Genomic DNA, 14615 nt, shown 5'->3' with positions numbered 1-14615 from the left:
ATGCTGTCAGTGACCGGTACAAGTCAATGTAAAAGTACATGCGGCTGACAGGATAAGGGTTGAGGGCGACATTCGTCATGTGCGCATGTGCGGTAAAATACTATAATGGCGGGTTCACAAAACGCAGGTTACATGTTAAGGTTGCTGGTGATTTAGTGACGCGGGACCCATTGGTTTGGTCAACCCTAGTTTATCTATCTTAATTACTCATTACCATTCCAAATCAAGGGAGTTCGGCAAACGTTTTAGATTGGTTACGATGGGAATTATATTGAATGAAAGAAAGAATAAACATTTATTATTAATATTAATATTATTATTATTATTATTATTATTATTATTATTATTATTATTATTATTATTATTATTATTATTATTATTATTATTATTATTATTATTATTATTATTATTATTATTATTATTATTATTATTATATCTAGCCGACCGTGAAAACCAGTGCCAATATAATAGAGTAAATAACAGGCACACTTCATAAACATTTAATTAAAGTTATTATTATTCCAGTACATCATCAACATTTAAAAAGTATTATGATCCCCGCGGCTGATCTGATCTTTTTGCCTATCGCCCTTAGAGTTACCTGTAACCTTACGTTCGAAACAAAATGGCGGCAAACAATACGATTATGAGTTTTTACCATAGTAAAATTAAGAGTGTCCATGTTGGTATCAAATTCGGTCATTTGTTTACTAGTTATCATGCCACCACGAAAAGGTTGGTGTAATCTGAGACAATTCTGTGAAAAACCTATTCCTTGTCCTCTAAAGCCTAGATCGACAATTCTTCAACTTCTTTACTCCTAAGCTGTGTTCAAATCTACTATCCAGTGTGTGAGGCGTAAATTCGTTTAAATTGTACATTTAAGGTACCTTCATTATTACGTTTCAGAAAATAAACTTTACTGGTGCGATGCATCGCGTGACGTCTTGCAGGTAATGAATCTGGACGGCAGTAACCGACGAGAGATCTACGCATTTCCAGCCGAGACAGCTTGTTTTGGTTTGGAGCTTACCGAAGACTATTTCTACTGGTCTGATTACAACAACGGCTACCTGCACAGAATCAACCGACATTCGTTGCAGGACGAAACGTTCCTTCCAGACCTTGTCATCGAACAACCCACCGAGATAAAGATTTACAAACGTCCACCAGGTAGGAATCGTGACAGCTGTCTGTTTTGAACTGTGATTTGTAAATTGAACGTCATAACAAAAAAAAACTTGCGTGCAGCCTTTCTAGATTGGAATATAACCATACTAGTAGATCTTTCATGTGAGTGGCGCCCCAACATCGAATTTGAATCATGTTTGAAGGGACAATTAATTTGTTGGTAGTCGTTCGTTATTTAGAACAGAGTTCATCTCTCTAGATATGACAGCTTTTCAAATATGTGGTTTGGAAATTTATGATATACACTTGATTTTTTGCCTAAAAAACTGTTTTTGGTCACAATTTATGAGAAATTAGACGTAACACTGTATCTACTAACCGGTGTCACTTGCACCACATTCTGTTCAAAAAGAAAAAAAAAATCAAGATAAGTTTATACTAGCCATCGATATTCGATATTCTGTTGTTTTGCATTTTCATTTATTATGTTTTCTGTTCATTCCTTTTATTCTGTTTAAGATACAAAAAAACAATATCCGACACCGTTCGAATTTAAGATGACGGATAATTTGACAAATTCGGACAAAATGTACTAGTATTTGCTATAATTAGAATAATCACAATATATGTTTCAGAATGCAATGTACTATTAAAACGGTACTAACACCTAAGTTGACCTCATTTTGTTGCAACCCTTATTACTTATGTAAAACATTCAGCTATGTCGACAAAGTCCTACAAATTTACAATGTTCAATAAAAGAAGTACTCTCGATCCCGCGGTTTTGAGCGTGTACCGCTGAAAATATCGACCTTAAACTTTCAGTGCATACTTACATTGATAACTATTGTTCAAAAACTAAAACAATGAGTTGTTAACGAAAAATGCCTAAGACAGGTGCATCTCGTCTTTAAGTTTGTTTACGCCAACGAAGAAAGACCATGTTATACATATTTAAAAAGCTGGCTAAATCACTGTCTGAAATACCTACTGATCAGAAATCGGTATAATCCTATATGTTGCATAAAATCTTTCTTATTATTACGAGAATCATATGCAACTAGAAAAATCTGGAGAGAAAAAAAAAACTTCTAAACATTTTCATTGATCATTCCTTACTTCGTGTAAAATACAGCAATGACCATCAGACCACGCAGTTGTAGAGAATACTAACAAACTCCCAATAGTTTACGCCTTCATTGTGAATTGTTTTGTCATTGCAGCTTCCTCGCCTGATAAAGAACCTCGTCTTTTGTATACTGACTTTCAGTTTACAGTCGCCTCGATCCAATCCAATGTTATTTCACTCGATCACAACGCAAAGCAGATTTACAATATGCTGCAAGATGAAACTGTTCTTGATCAAACCACCTTGCACACCTCCCCGATGGCATTCAACACGGCCCTTACGTATGACTTTGACGACAGCTTGGTGTTCTGGATTAATCAGGCGTTGGGTGTCGTTTACAAGATGTCACTTATTACGTCCAACGTTACTATAATATCCGACGTTGTGTCTCAGGACGTCAGTGGAATAGCTGTTGACTGGGTAGCCAATAAATTGTACTGGTCCGATGCTGATTACAATTGGATTGTCATGTGTGACTATGATGGTAATTTTGTGCACACTGTATTAAAAACTGGGTTTATGCGACCGCTTGACTTGGCTGTCGATCCTGTAAACGGGTGAGTGTTTTTACTATATAATTCACTATTGCTGAACCGTTTTCCTATTACCAATGGGTTTACCAACGGGTATTATTGAACTAAATTATGCAATTGAATCTGAAATCAGCGAAATTGTGTGTTTGCTATACTAAATTCTGTATTGAAACAGAATTTAGTCATGCTCTGTGTCTAGGGCGTTCTGCTTCGAATTTTTGGCACAGCGATAAAGAGCAAAATCACACCATGCAGTGCACTAACTGTACTAACTGGCCCGAGTGCATGTTCAAAGTCGTTGAGTCGAATGGTTTGTTTATTTCTTGAAATATGTTACATTTGTATTTTTGTTGTGGTATCGGTTTGTAATGACGTATTCATCACATAATTTCTGTACTTAGTAAGCTATACTGGGCCGACAGCAGTCAATACTCTAACAGAATAGATTCCTCAAGCCTAGCTGGTGAAGATGTACTTACAGTTGCAGGAGGAACTGAAGACTTTGGTTGGCCACATGGACTTACAATCGACTTCGACAATAATAGGTATGGGCCCATCCGCAGCACAATATTTAACGCTCGTGCTACTGACTGAGAAATCAAGTTGTGGTTGAATTACGTACATTAAGGAAAGCTCTCAATATTTTTCATGTTATGACTTTATTTTTCTATTTTTCGCTCGATATAATGATATTCTGTGACAAGAGCTATGTTGTCTGGCCTTAGAATCCCGGGTGACACGTGGCTGGAGGAGTACGCATGCAGCTGTACGCATGGCATTTGCGGAGAAAAAAAAAGTTTACTTTAAGTTCGCAAGTCTTCGAAAACCAAAAACAGGGGTGCTATTTAAAGACTGACAGCTAGTCACTGGTTAAGCAGGAGGCAGGTGGACAAGACAACAAGGAAGTGTGTTGGCAGTGGAAGACCCCGTCTGTGAATTAAACACACATCAAATGCACAGAGGTGTTCGAACAGAGCGACCAAGTGTAGTGCCTATGCAAACAGCATATCTTTGTGATGCAACAGCGCCCTTTGTAGTTCACATGTACTTGTGCTAGAATCTGATATAGTAGTTCTACACTGCGCCACCTATAACGTCTAGTTGTTTCATTTCATACTCATCATCATTTTTTGACTAAAGTTTAGCTTGTTCAATAACAAAGTTGGTGTTCCTCAAAAAGCATTTTATCAAAAAGTGTTCCTCGGATTCGGAATATAAATTTGTTTGAGATGAGACTACACGCTTCTAGTCTGGACTGCATACTTGTTTGATATACACAGTGAGGGGGATTATGTTGGCACGAGAGGAAGCCATCAGATCTGGATGCAACGTATCGAAGCCAGTCGTCCATCATAGACTATCGTTGGAGCGATGAAATGATTTCAGCGATTTTTTTTTACTGCACCAGTGTAATCCTCACGGAAGCTTAAAAACATTACATAGAATATAATACATATAATAGCATTGCCAATACCAGCGAATTTTATGACGTCATTGCCACAGATTATTCGCGATAATGTATTGCATTATTAAGCATCAAGGTCCCGTACCATGCATAGGAATAGAATGTTGAGTTCGGAAAACAAATAAAGAGACGGGCATCAAAACTGAAAATGAATAACTCTGAGCTATATAAAAAAAATAATTATTTGTTCTTAGTTTACATGAAAAATGTCATTCCCGCCATAACGACAAACACAAATCGTCGTCTGGCCAATCCCAACTTTCACTGTAGTGGCACAACAAATAGTTCGACATCAGTAGTAAACAAATTGAACAATCATAGATGTACGCACATAGATGCGTGTTCTGAACAATCATGGTTCACATGGCTGACATATGGGTAAAATATGCCTATTTAATGTATATTAAAGCGGGGGGGGGGTCGTCACCTGCGCATGCGTCAGATTTCCATAGCGTGTCATTGTTTACAAACAAGCGTCTACCATGACCCTTCGCGTTTTTAACGTATCGTCGCTTGGGACTCAATTCCCGCGAGTGCGCAGGTGACGACCCTCCCGCTTTAATATCCAAAAATATACCGTTCAGTCGTCTATATGCTATTCTTATTCGTATTCAGGTTGTACTGGACGGACATGGCAAGGGAGGCAATTCTGTCAATCGGTCTGCTCGGCTCGACTCAGCAGCAGGTTCGGGTAGAATACGAAGAGGGTGGACTTTATTATCCATTCTTTATAGACCTAAATAAGGTGAGGAATTAATAACAACTAGTTTTTTGCTGTGAACGCAACGATTTGTCACCGGGAAACCTGCCGATGTGTAATTTGTTTCCATTTGTTTATGTACCCCTGTTGTGACTCGTCATATAGTACAATTTGATACTTAGTGGCAATGATCAGCCCCTTCCCCAACCCCAGTCACTCCACACACAAAACCAAATCATCATGCGACGCACATTTGTCCTTGTACGCATACACCCATTTATTCCTACCACTCTTGAGTATTCTGATAACAAATTGTCATCCAAATACTTCACTCGCGGACTAATTCCTTCTAGTACAAATGATAATATATTTGTTTTATTCACAGGATTATTTTTTTGTCAGCGAATACTGGTTCAGTGAAATTATAGTAATTCCTAGGACGGACGCCACTGTCGAGTATGCTGCGAAATATTTTACCCTTCCTGACACCCCATTGGGTATTAAATACTACCACGAAAGTCGCCAACCACGACATGAAAGTATGTTAACTACTTATTAGTCATCTCTGTGTACATGTTCATATCTACGTGGAATTTACATGCGTTGTACACGCTGCATATGACCCATATCGAATATGACGCGACGTTTTAATTACAACATGCCAAATATGTATGTACAATCTATTAGTGACTAGTAGGCCGGTCAATTTGGTCAAAATAATACTATAATACGAAATAGTCGCTTAAAGTGAATCGTGTGAATTTACTTATCTTGGCATCGGTATGAATTATGCTGTCGTAGAGTATGTCGCCTCTTATTTTTTTTTCTGATTACAGATGCATGTGGTGTTGACAACGGCGGATGTGATCAACTGTGCGTTAGCAGTAATGGGGGTCATCAATGTCTCTGTACCTACGATTTTATAGCTGCACCAAATGGAAAATGTGTACCAGGTAAACTGCAATTGTTGTCGATGTCATCTTATGTTTTAAATTATTCAGAACACGGATCACAAACAAGAAATGTTTTGTGCGTCACAGTGTTCCTATGCAATGCACCATTTCCATATGTAGCGTAGCATAATTCCATATGAATGACTATTGATTAAAATTATATATATCGACGTTTTAAACGGCATTCGTGAAAGAGTTTCATCGCTGAGGGCGCGACTCATATTAATATCGCATTATGGGCCGCGAAGCAGTATGACCGAATATTGTGTTTACATTTATTGTGTAATTGTAATACAGTAAAATGCAGGCCATCAAACTTTGGGTAATCTATGAGTATATGCAACTAGGGGGATGTTCGACGATTAAGATCTTAATAAAACGGAAAATCGCTGAATAATAACGCAAAGGAGTGTGCGTGTGAACGACTCGGAAGTGGTCCCTTTTTGATTAGTCAGATAATATAACACAACATACGTTGAACTAACAACTCCTATCGGTAACAAAAGTCAGCTTCATTTTATACAATGTGCACCAAAGTTCCATAATTTTTTTAGAATCATAATCTCTTCACCACCCATAATATATCACTATGGTTACTATGGTTACTTCTGTAATTGGATGTTTATAAATAACTCGTATTATTTTAGTTACAATAATGCCTAATAATATGCGTGTTGATTTCCAGATGACCACGTAATGCCAGGACACCAGATTATCTTTGCTACCAATTCTAGTATATGTTCAGCACCAACACACATATCTGACATTATTGACGTCACCGATGTCACCAAGTGTTATTTTGATAATATTGAAGTGACGTCACTGGATTACAACTTTCGAGAAGAGACTCTATACGTATATGAACCGGCAGATAATGCTATTAAGCGAGTTCGTCTGCGTCAGGGCGAACCCTTCGAAACAGTAATACCCGGTGCCGGAGACGTCACAGGTTTGTGCACATTTATTTCAATATTGTTGCCTAGCGATTTTGTATTGACTTTGTGCAATGTCGCACTACGATGTAATGACCGCCGTTCCAATTCGCCCGTTTTCTGGATGTTACGATTTTTTGCACCAAATACTAGTATGCATATTACAATTGATTGTTGCGATAATGGAGTTTTTGTCATTCGACATGGGCTTATCAGATTTAAAGAGGCGCTCGCCGGTCTTGACTGATATTTCACCATGTCTACAGACTGAATATTTTCAAACATAATGCGAATTGACTGATTGAGTTCACAGTTTATTTCCTATTGCCGATTTTCTTTGCGATTTTTTTACGAAAATAATGTCGCATCGTGTTTTTTTTTTCATTATATTATTTTGTTTCAATTCAAATTACGCGCGATTTGCAACATACACAACCCATGTCCCAATATGCTAATCAGGTGTACATAGTCCGATTAGAAGGCTATAAGTACAATATTCGTACGCTGACAAACAAGATAATTAGTTTGCGTTTGTTCCAACAATAGGTATTGCTATTGATTGGTTCTCATCCAATATGTATTGGACTCTAGGACAGGAGAATGAAATACGGATATCAAGTCTGGACAACGTTTACAAGGCAGTTCTTCTAAACCAAGATGTCATAAATCCACAGTCTATCGTTGTACACCCTAAAAAGGAGTAAGTAAATACATACCGTTTGATCACCATTACAACATCCGGGTTCAAAATGGCATCTAACAAGAGCATAATACCGGTAAACTGCGTTGACGATTCAAGTTTTTTTTTCCAGTAATCCCATAGTCGAATCACGAACTGTTTCATATAGTACGATGCTCAATAACTTATTCTTAGTTACTTGAGTTGGGTTTGAACGCCATAATTATTTCCAGCCAAACATTTGTCCATTTTGTATGCCTATTTCTTTAATTTCTTTCATAATGTAGTACTAAGTAGACACGATTTCCGATTATTTTTTGTTTGAATAAATACGGAAACATGTAAGCAGATTTATTTTACGAGAGGTGACTAAAATTGTCAAAGGGTTAAAGGTCAAACGGGTATACTGATGACGAATTAAAATGTCTGCATTGTGTCAAATTTTCCAATGACACCTGCAGCAGCGCGACAGATGTATTTCCGTTATAATGTTTACTCCCTTTTTTTAAATAGAATAATTAACTCTTTTCAACTTTAATTGAATTGTGGGTACTTGGCTCGATATATATAGTTATAATAAATATGTCTATACAGGAAGAATAATTTTAGTGCGCTACTTTAAAATGCGCGTTTGTTTATTTCATTTTGTCCGAGATCGCCATTACTCGATACACAGTATAATTCATGATAACCTTTCGTAAAATAAAACTGAAACTATACATACTGGATTGAAGTGGGGTGACAATTGTCTACCGAACCATAGATTTCGGTACTCTATTTTACTGTTACGCATCATGTTTTGAAATCATCGTCTAAATTGTTTTTTTTGGAAAATTTTGCTTCCATCTGAGAAGTCTGAAAAACAAGGGATTTTCATTTTACAGGAAATACTATCTTCTTTGAGTTTGGATTTCGGTATTTCAATGGTGTATCATTGGAAGGAAGAGATGTATAAGGTTATTACGAGGATAGCTCAATAAGTATGCTCGAAGACAGTAGAGTTGGAGTATTGACCGACGCGCAGCTGAGGTCGACTCGGAAGCGCGGCGTACTGTCTGGGTGCATACTTTGTGGTATTCTCGTAATAACCTTATTATTATTATTATTATACATCTTTTCCTTCCAAGGAATAATCTCATAATATTAGTCACCATTATAAATCATCTCTTCTGTTTTTTTCTAGATTCATATTCTGGGGAGCCGGTGGGGAGCGGCCTTGCATCGAACGGGCAAGCCTATCTGGAAGAGATCGCCTGAAGATTATTACTGATGACATTCTGCTGCCTGCTGCCATGACAACAGACTATGTGTATGAGAGGTGATATATATTCATTGTTTTCCATCCTCGATTTACAGTGCTATACGCTTTAATTTGCCAATTAAACGATTATCGTGTTTCGAGAGTGGTTACACAGTGCGTCGTACTCTCAGTTACAGTGGGCTTACAATATAATAAATATATTATTGTACTCCAGAAATTTGTTGAACGGGTTTTTTTCTCGATTAATTGATTAGTATAATTGTCTTGTATTTAATATTTGCGTGTGCTGCCGGCCACTGCCGATTTCTTTTTCTCAAAATTCGTGCCTCTGTTATTATACAGGTTATATTGGGCAGATAGTGGAACGGGAAAAATAGAGAGCGTGACGTTCTCTGGTGAAGATCGAGTCACTTTGGATGATGGTAGTTCATTTGCTCGTTCATTTGTTGGTATAAGTACGCTACAGGTTAGAGGTTTATGAACTATTTTGTACAGTATGTTACTAAAAATGCAATAAATATTGAAACGCCAGGCCCGTATTGACCAAGCGCATATCTGTAAGAAATGTCGCGTATATATGAATGATGTGGATTGTGACGAGCAGCATAGCATTATAACATGTATTTTTCAACTGCGCAGGATTTTATCGTCTGGTCATACGAAGGAAGTGAGTCTTTGGAATTTTACGATCTTGAGCTAGAACAACCCAAAACAAGCGTTGCTATAACTGGTTGGCCACGTGCTATTAAAGTATTTGACGACCGACTGCAACCAAAGAGTGGTGGTGAGTCTTCCTGTCGTTGCCTATCGGCTTTCTAATTTTGCGTTCATAAAATTCGTTACGGTGCAACGACACTAAACGTCAGCAGGCGGTCCAAGTATTCATTTATCAGTATTCTAATTAGCACAGGATCGATTGCTCATGTCGACCAATAATAAATGCACATTCAATGAATTTGCATATTGATATTTAAATATAGTTTTGTTTCTACTTTGACAGAGGTGAATCCATGCTTTGTTGGCGAGCCTTGTGGTAGAGATCATGGTATTTGTGCACCGTATTATGGGGTGGCTGACTGCATATGCGATGCGAGCAATAACGAATGCCAAACAGGTAAGAACTGTTTATTGTTAATAGTGCGTATTGTTCCCGTCTATTGTTTAGTCCCGACACGAATACAAGCGCGCGGTGATTTTATATACATACAATTGTAGTGGTATCCTATCTTTATAGGGAAGAAATGTGTTAACTCCATTAATATTGGATTCTGCAAATGATTGTGGGATTGAAAATTGAGCTTTAGCGGGCGTTTGGGGAAGAACTTGCAGCTTTTCCATTGAGCCCTATGTTAAAACTCAGACTAGCAATACTCGTCTGAGGTTAAAATCGGCTGTTTATCACTCCTGTTTTCAATTTCAGATATTTTTTTTTAAATGTTGGTTATACTGGACTTTCCATTAATTTTACTGAAAAGATTGTTTTGAAGATATTTTTAAAGCCCCCCCCCCAAAAAAAACGCCCTGTACAGATTAATTTTCCGTCCCACACTTCTTTGCAAATTCCAATATGGAGTTAATACATTTCTTTCCTATATTGTGACAATTTTTAATCTGCCATCTCCACACTATAAATGAGTTCATGTTTGCCATCAGGTGACTAAGAATGATACATTTTTTTCACAAATTAACGTATATCAATTTTAACATCACATATAACAATTTCAAAGAAATGGTGTATTCACACGTATATGTCTTTGTCGTGTGTCTCAATGTGGGACATCAATGTCAATGTGACTGTCCTGAAGCGAGGTAATGCCATTTCCGTTTCATCTTTACCATTATATAGATGAAAAATGCCAGCTAAATCTACCCAATGGTAGATTTGATTACCGCTGTGATGCCAACGTAGGAAAGAGTTGCAACTTCACGTGTGATGTCGGTTTCAGAGCAGTGCGGGGCAATCGAGTCACGTGTTTTCATGGTACAGGATGGAACCTCGATATCGATAAATTGTGTGAACTTAGTAAGTATTAACTACTGTCTGTGAGAGTGTTTCAGCAAATATCATTTTGGGCAGTGTACATAACCTAGAAGGCAAAAATACGGGTACGACACATGTTATATTATTAACTACTATCCTGAAGACTGTAACCCATTCAGGCAATTCTATTTAATGGTTTAATAAGGCGACATAGTCTGTTCAGGTACACTAGAAAGATCAGGCACTTGCACAACTGCTGCAGTAGTTTTGATGATGTAATATGTATCCGCTTTCCAATTGTACACACTAGGACAGCCAATGACCTAACACCAGTTTATCGCATTTCAGACGATACTTCGTAGTTGCATGTTCCTGTTAATTCTTAAGTTGAGAGGCTATATGCCGTTTCTGCCAGGTACGGTTAATCCGGGGATCTTTGGTTTCACACTGTAAATTTTCGGAAACTTGCCCTTCGCACAGACATGTACTAAACACCCTTGTCGCACTTGAGGCAAATTCCCATGAATTATTTCTGGCGCTGCTGGTATCGAAAGTGAGGAGCTCTTTTGATCTAGCATAACATCACAGTCAGCTGTTTTTTCAGATTCCTACAAATCAGGACAAAAATACCAATCTTTCACAAAAATACGGACCGTTGGGGTCATATTAAGCCAACCGATAACAAAATTCGGCCTAATTCGTCGTTTTTGTGTGGAAAAATCCCTTGCATACGAACACCTACTTACGCGAAGAACCTAGAACACTTTCCTGGGGGTATTTAAAACTTAAAATTGGCATTCCAGCTCAGCAGCCAATCAACGACGGCCTAACGCTTAGATGACAATTTCGGTTTCAAATATCCCGGCTGACTGTGCATAACATGACTAGTTACTCATTATTTCTATGACTAGTTCCAATTACTAATGTCACTCGTCAGAGTCGTAATAATGTATCATATGTTCTCGTTGCTGCACAATAGCCAACCACAACCCAGGTACATATATAAACACGAATAAGACGCTGCGAGATCAGAAATGAAGCATCATTTATTTGAAAGTCCGCCCAAGACTGCAACCTAAAGTACAAGTGGTTGATTCTAGATTATCTCCAATAAACCGAGCTATACTATTTATTTTCTTCATCCTTTCAAGTGATGTTCTACTGACTCATGCTTAATGTTCCTTCAATTGTCTGGGAGTTTGTTGGACAGCCTGGGTTTTGTAAGTCTGAGAGCATGCACCAATAGCATTTGTCATTTGTTATCAAAGAAACGACTATATATGTCATTCATGGTAACACAATTAATACAGTATAGTCCCGTGGTTGTGTAGAGTCTGACCAAGCCAGAAGAACCCATATGATTACAATTGAACGATGTGGACATACATCCACAAGTTGCCAACAGTTTTGTAATATAATTTGCCCGATGATAAACACTGTCTATACTTACTGCATCGAATTGCAGCAAGGCGAGAATAGTAAACAATCAATTATTCAGTAGTAATAATGACATCTAAAGTTTGACGTCACATTGTGAGGCTAGTGTAGCAGTTAATTATAATATTATGTTGGCTGCTGGTGGGATAGTGCTTTCAATTCCGAAACATTTCAGATGTTGGTTCTATCTTACGTAAAGTACTAATTCACGTAGAGCCAATTGAAAATGTTACACGTCCCATCACTTCTCATGTACTCATTTGTTCTTAGATTATGACACCATGGGTACTGTCTTAGTACTGATTGTAATTATAACAGATTTTTTTTTTCTTTTCAAGGCAATATTTGCTTTGCATATCTCCATAATGTTCCCTGGTCAAATTAACTTCTATCAAAGACGTACAGTGTAGTACAGTGATCAGATATGATCTTATGACGTGTTAACCCAGGCTGCAGCTAGTATCGCGATGCCTCAGAACATTATTCCATTTTTTTTTTACTTTCCGTTGTTATTGTTATTTGTTACAGTACCAACAACAGTCAAACCCACGACGGCAACAATAAAAACAACAACCTTGAAAACCACCAAAATGCCGTCGCAAGGCGAGAAGCAGAAAAACAAAGGAGATAAATCGAATACTGGGCCAATGATTGGTGGCATTGTTGGATTTATCGTCCTTTTAATTGTGGTTATTGGTGTGGTTGGTTTCCTGTACTGTAGGTAGGTGGCGCTATTGATTAATGCATATTATGTGTTTAGACGGATGATGCGAGATGACACGTATGTTATCAGCTTAATGAATGCTACTCGTGAGTGCATATGTTAGCCCTTATATAGCAAAGACAATGTCAAAATCTGTCTACAGCTAATATTATGCAGAAAATGTCATTTTGACAGTGATTCTTGGGGGGAAAAAAGCACATCTCCTAATTAAAACCCCTTTAACATTAAAATATTTGTTCTAAACACCAAAAAGTATCTTGTTGGACACTATATATCCTTTTTACCACGTGTCACTGAGCACAATTTTGAGATATTGAAATGCCTTAAAACAGACATGTTATTTTTCCTGTATAAAATTGATCGATTTTCTTCAAACCGAGTACATGATGAAATATCAAATATGTAAAAACTATAAAAAGATGTCAATATTTGTACTTTTGTGTAGCGTTGTCTTTCGCATTAAATACATTTGTAGACGTATCCGTACGTTCCATACGTTGTTTTATTACAATTGTTTACCATATTAATGTGACATAATATGATAGCATCGTGTACGTGTTGTTTCGTTGCAGGCACCGCCGAGGTTCGTCTGCAATTTACAAACCGGACGATATTCCGGTAGAGATGGATAAACCAGTTTATTTCAGCAGAGATGACGGGGAAAACATTCACGGTTTAGACAACCCTTTTTATAGCACCACAACACAAGATAACATTTGACGTAGCAGCGAATACGAATGAAACAGGGACTAACTAACATATTAATATGCCGTACAGTCGTCATATGTAAAAAAAAGTATTTTATATGCGTTGTATGGGTCGCATGGGACCCACAATGTGACGACTGTGGCGCTATAATCAGAATGTTGTTATCATACTTTGATTCATGTTTATTTCAATATCATAATGTTATTTACAAGACACACGGAAACTTACATTTCTTTACGATAATGAGTTTCATTCTCGCTTCTGGTATCAGTCTTTTAAAGACATTGCGTTGAATTGACGATTGTACATGTTGGTAATTCGAACACTAAATACAAACGTTGTTTTGTCACGTACTAAATTACAGTTTCTTTAATTGGTATTACTAATGCGTTGTGCCACAACACCAGTTTTTTTTTCTGTATAATAAATCATGGTAATGCATGTATACCAGTATATGATATCGAACAACAATGTTTAAAAAAATCACCAGTTATCCATATTGTCATTTTATTATCCAGGAATAATTGTTTTAGTGGAAAATTTGTAGAACGGTAAATAACAGGTCAGACTCGCATTGATATAAAAAACGATCATCACACACTGTGTGCATAGACCACTGACATGAACTTTCGTGTCTCTTGAAAATAATTAGAATATTCAAATTGTGATATATGTAAACAGTTAAATATATTGTTTTGTTTTTTTTCACATATACGATATATGTTCATTCATTTATTAAAGCAAAATTTGTATTCCTGTGACAGGTGTTCATGTCGTATTCCTTTATTCTTAAAGCGGGGGTGTCGTCGCCTGCGCATGCGTCAGATGGCCATAGTGTGTCATTGTTTACAAACAAGCGCCTACCCATGATTCTTTGCGTTTTTAGCGTGTGTTGTTATCATCGCTTGAGACTCAATTCTCGCGCGTGCGCAGGTGACGGCCTTCCCCGGGCCGCTTTAAAGTAGCTAGTATTTCTCTACAT

General features: G+C 37.4%; 1 protein-coding gene across 1 annotated transcript in view; it reads left to right on the top strand.

Moving 5' to 3' along the window:
• LOC100328995 (LDL receptor protein 5/6-like protein) overlaps nt 1-14394 on the top strand; it is a 31411-nt gene extending 17017 nt beyond the window's left edge. Inside the window, exons 17-31 of the mRNA XM_006815699.3 lie at nt 910-1173; nt 2355-2817; nt 3195-3338; nt 4874-5003; nt 5344-5497; nt 5795-5911; nt 6597-6860; nt 7390-7543; nt 8706-8840; nt 9126-9249; nt 9423-9567; nt 9784-9897; nt 10630-10806; nt 12730-12922; nt 13498-14394. Coding sequence (XP_006815762.1) covers nt 910-1173; nt 2355-2817; nt 3195-3338; nt 4874-5003; nt 5344-5497; nt 5795-5911; nt 6597-6860; nt 7390-7543; nt 8706-8840; nt 9126-9249; nt 9423-9567; nt 9784-9897; nt 10630-10806; nt 12730-12922; nt 13498-13645 — 2726 coding nt within the window. The 3' untranslated portion in view covers nt 13646-14394. The remainder of the gene's footprint in view (nt 1-909; nt 1174-2354; nt 2818-3194; nt 3339-4873; nt 5004-5343; nt 5498-5794; nt 5912-6596; nt 6861-7389; nt 7544-8705; nt 8841-9125; nt 9250-9422; nt 9568-9783; nt 9898-10629; nt 10807-12729; nt 12923-13497) is intronic.
• Nucleotides 14395-14615: the final 221 nt, after the last annotated feature.

This window comes from Saccoglossus kowalevskii, chromosome 1 (genome assembly GCF_978046115.1).
Source record: "Saccoglossus kowalevskii chromosome 1, keSacKowa6.1, whole genome shotgun sequence".
Classification (NCBI taxonomy): Eukaryota; Metazoa; Hemichordata; class Enteropneusta; family Harrimaniidae; genus Saccoglossus; species Saccoglossus kowalevskii.
Note: the sequence above shows the minus strand (reverse complement) of the source record. Positions and strands in the feature narration are given on the sequence as shown.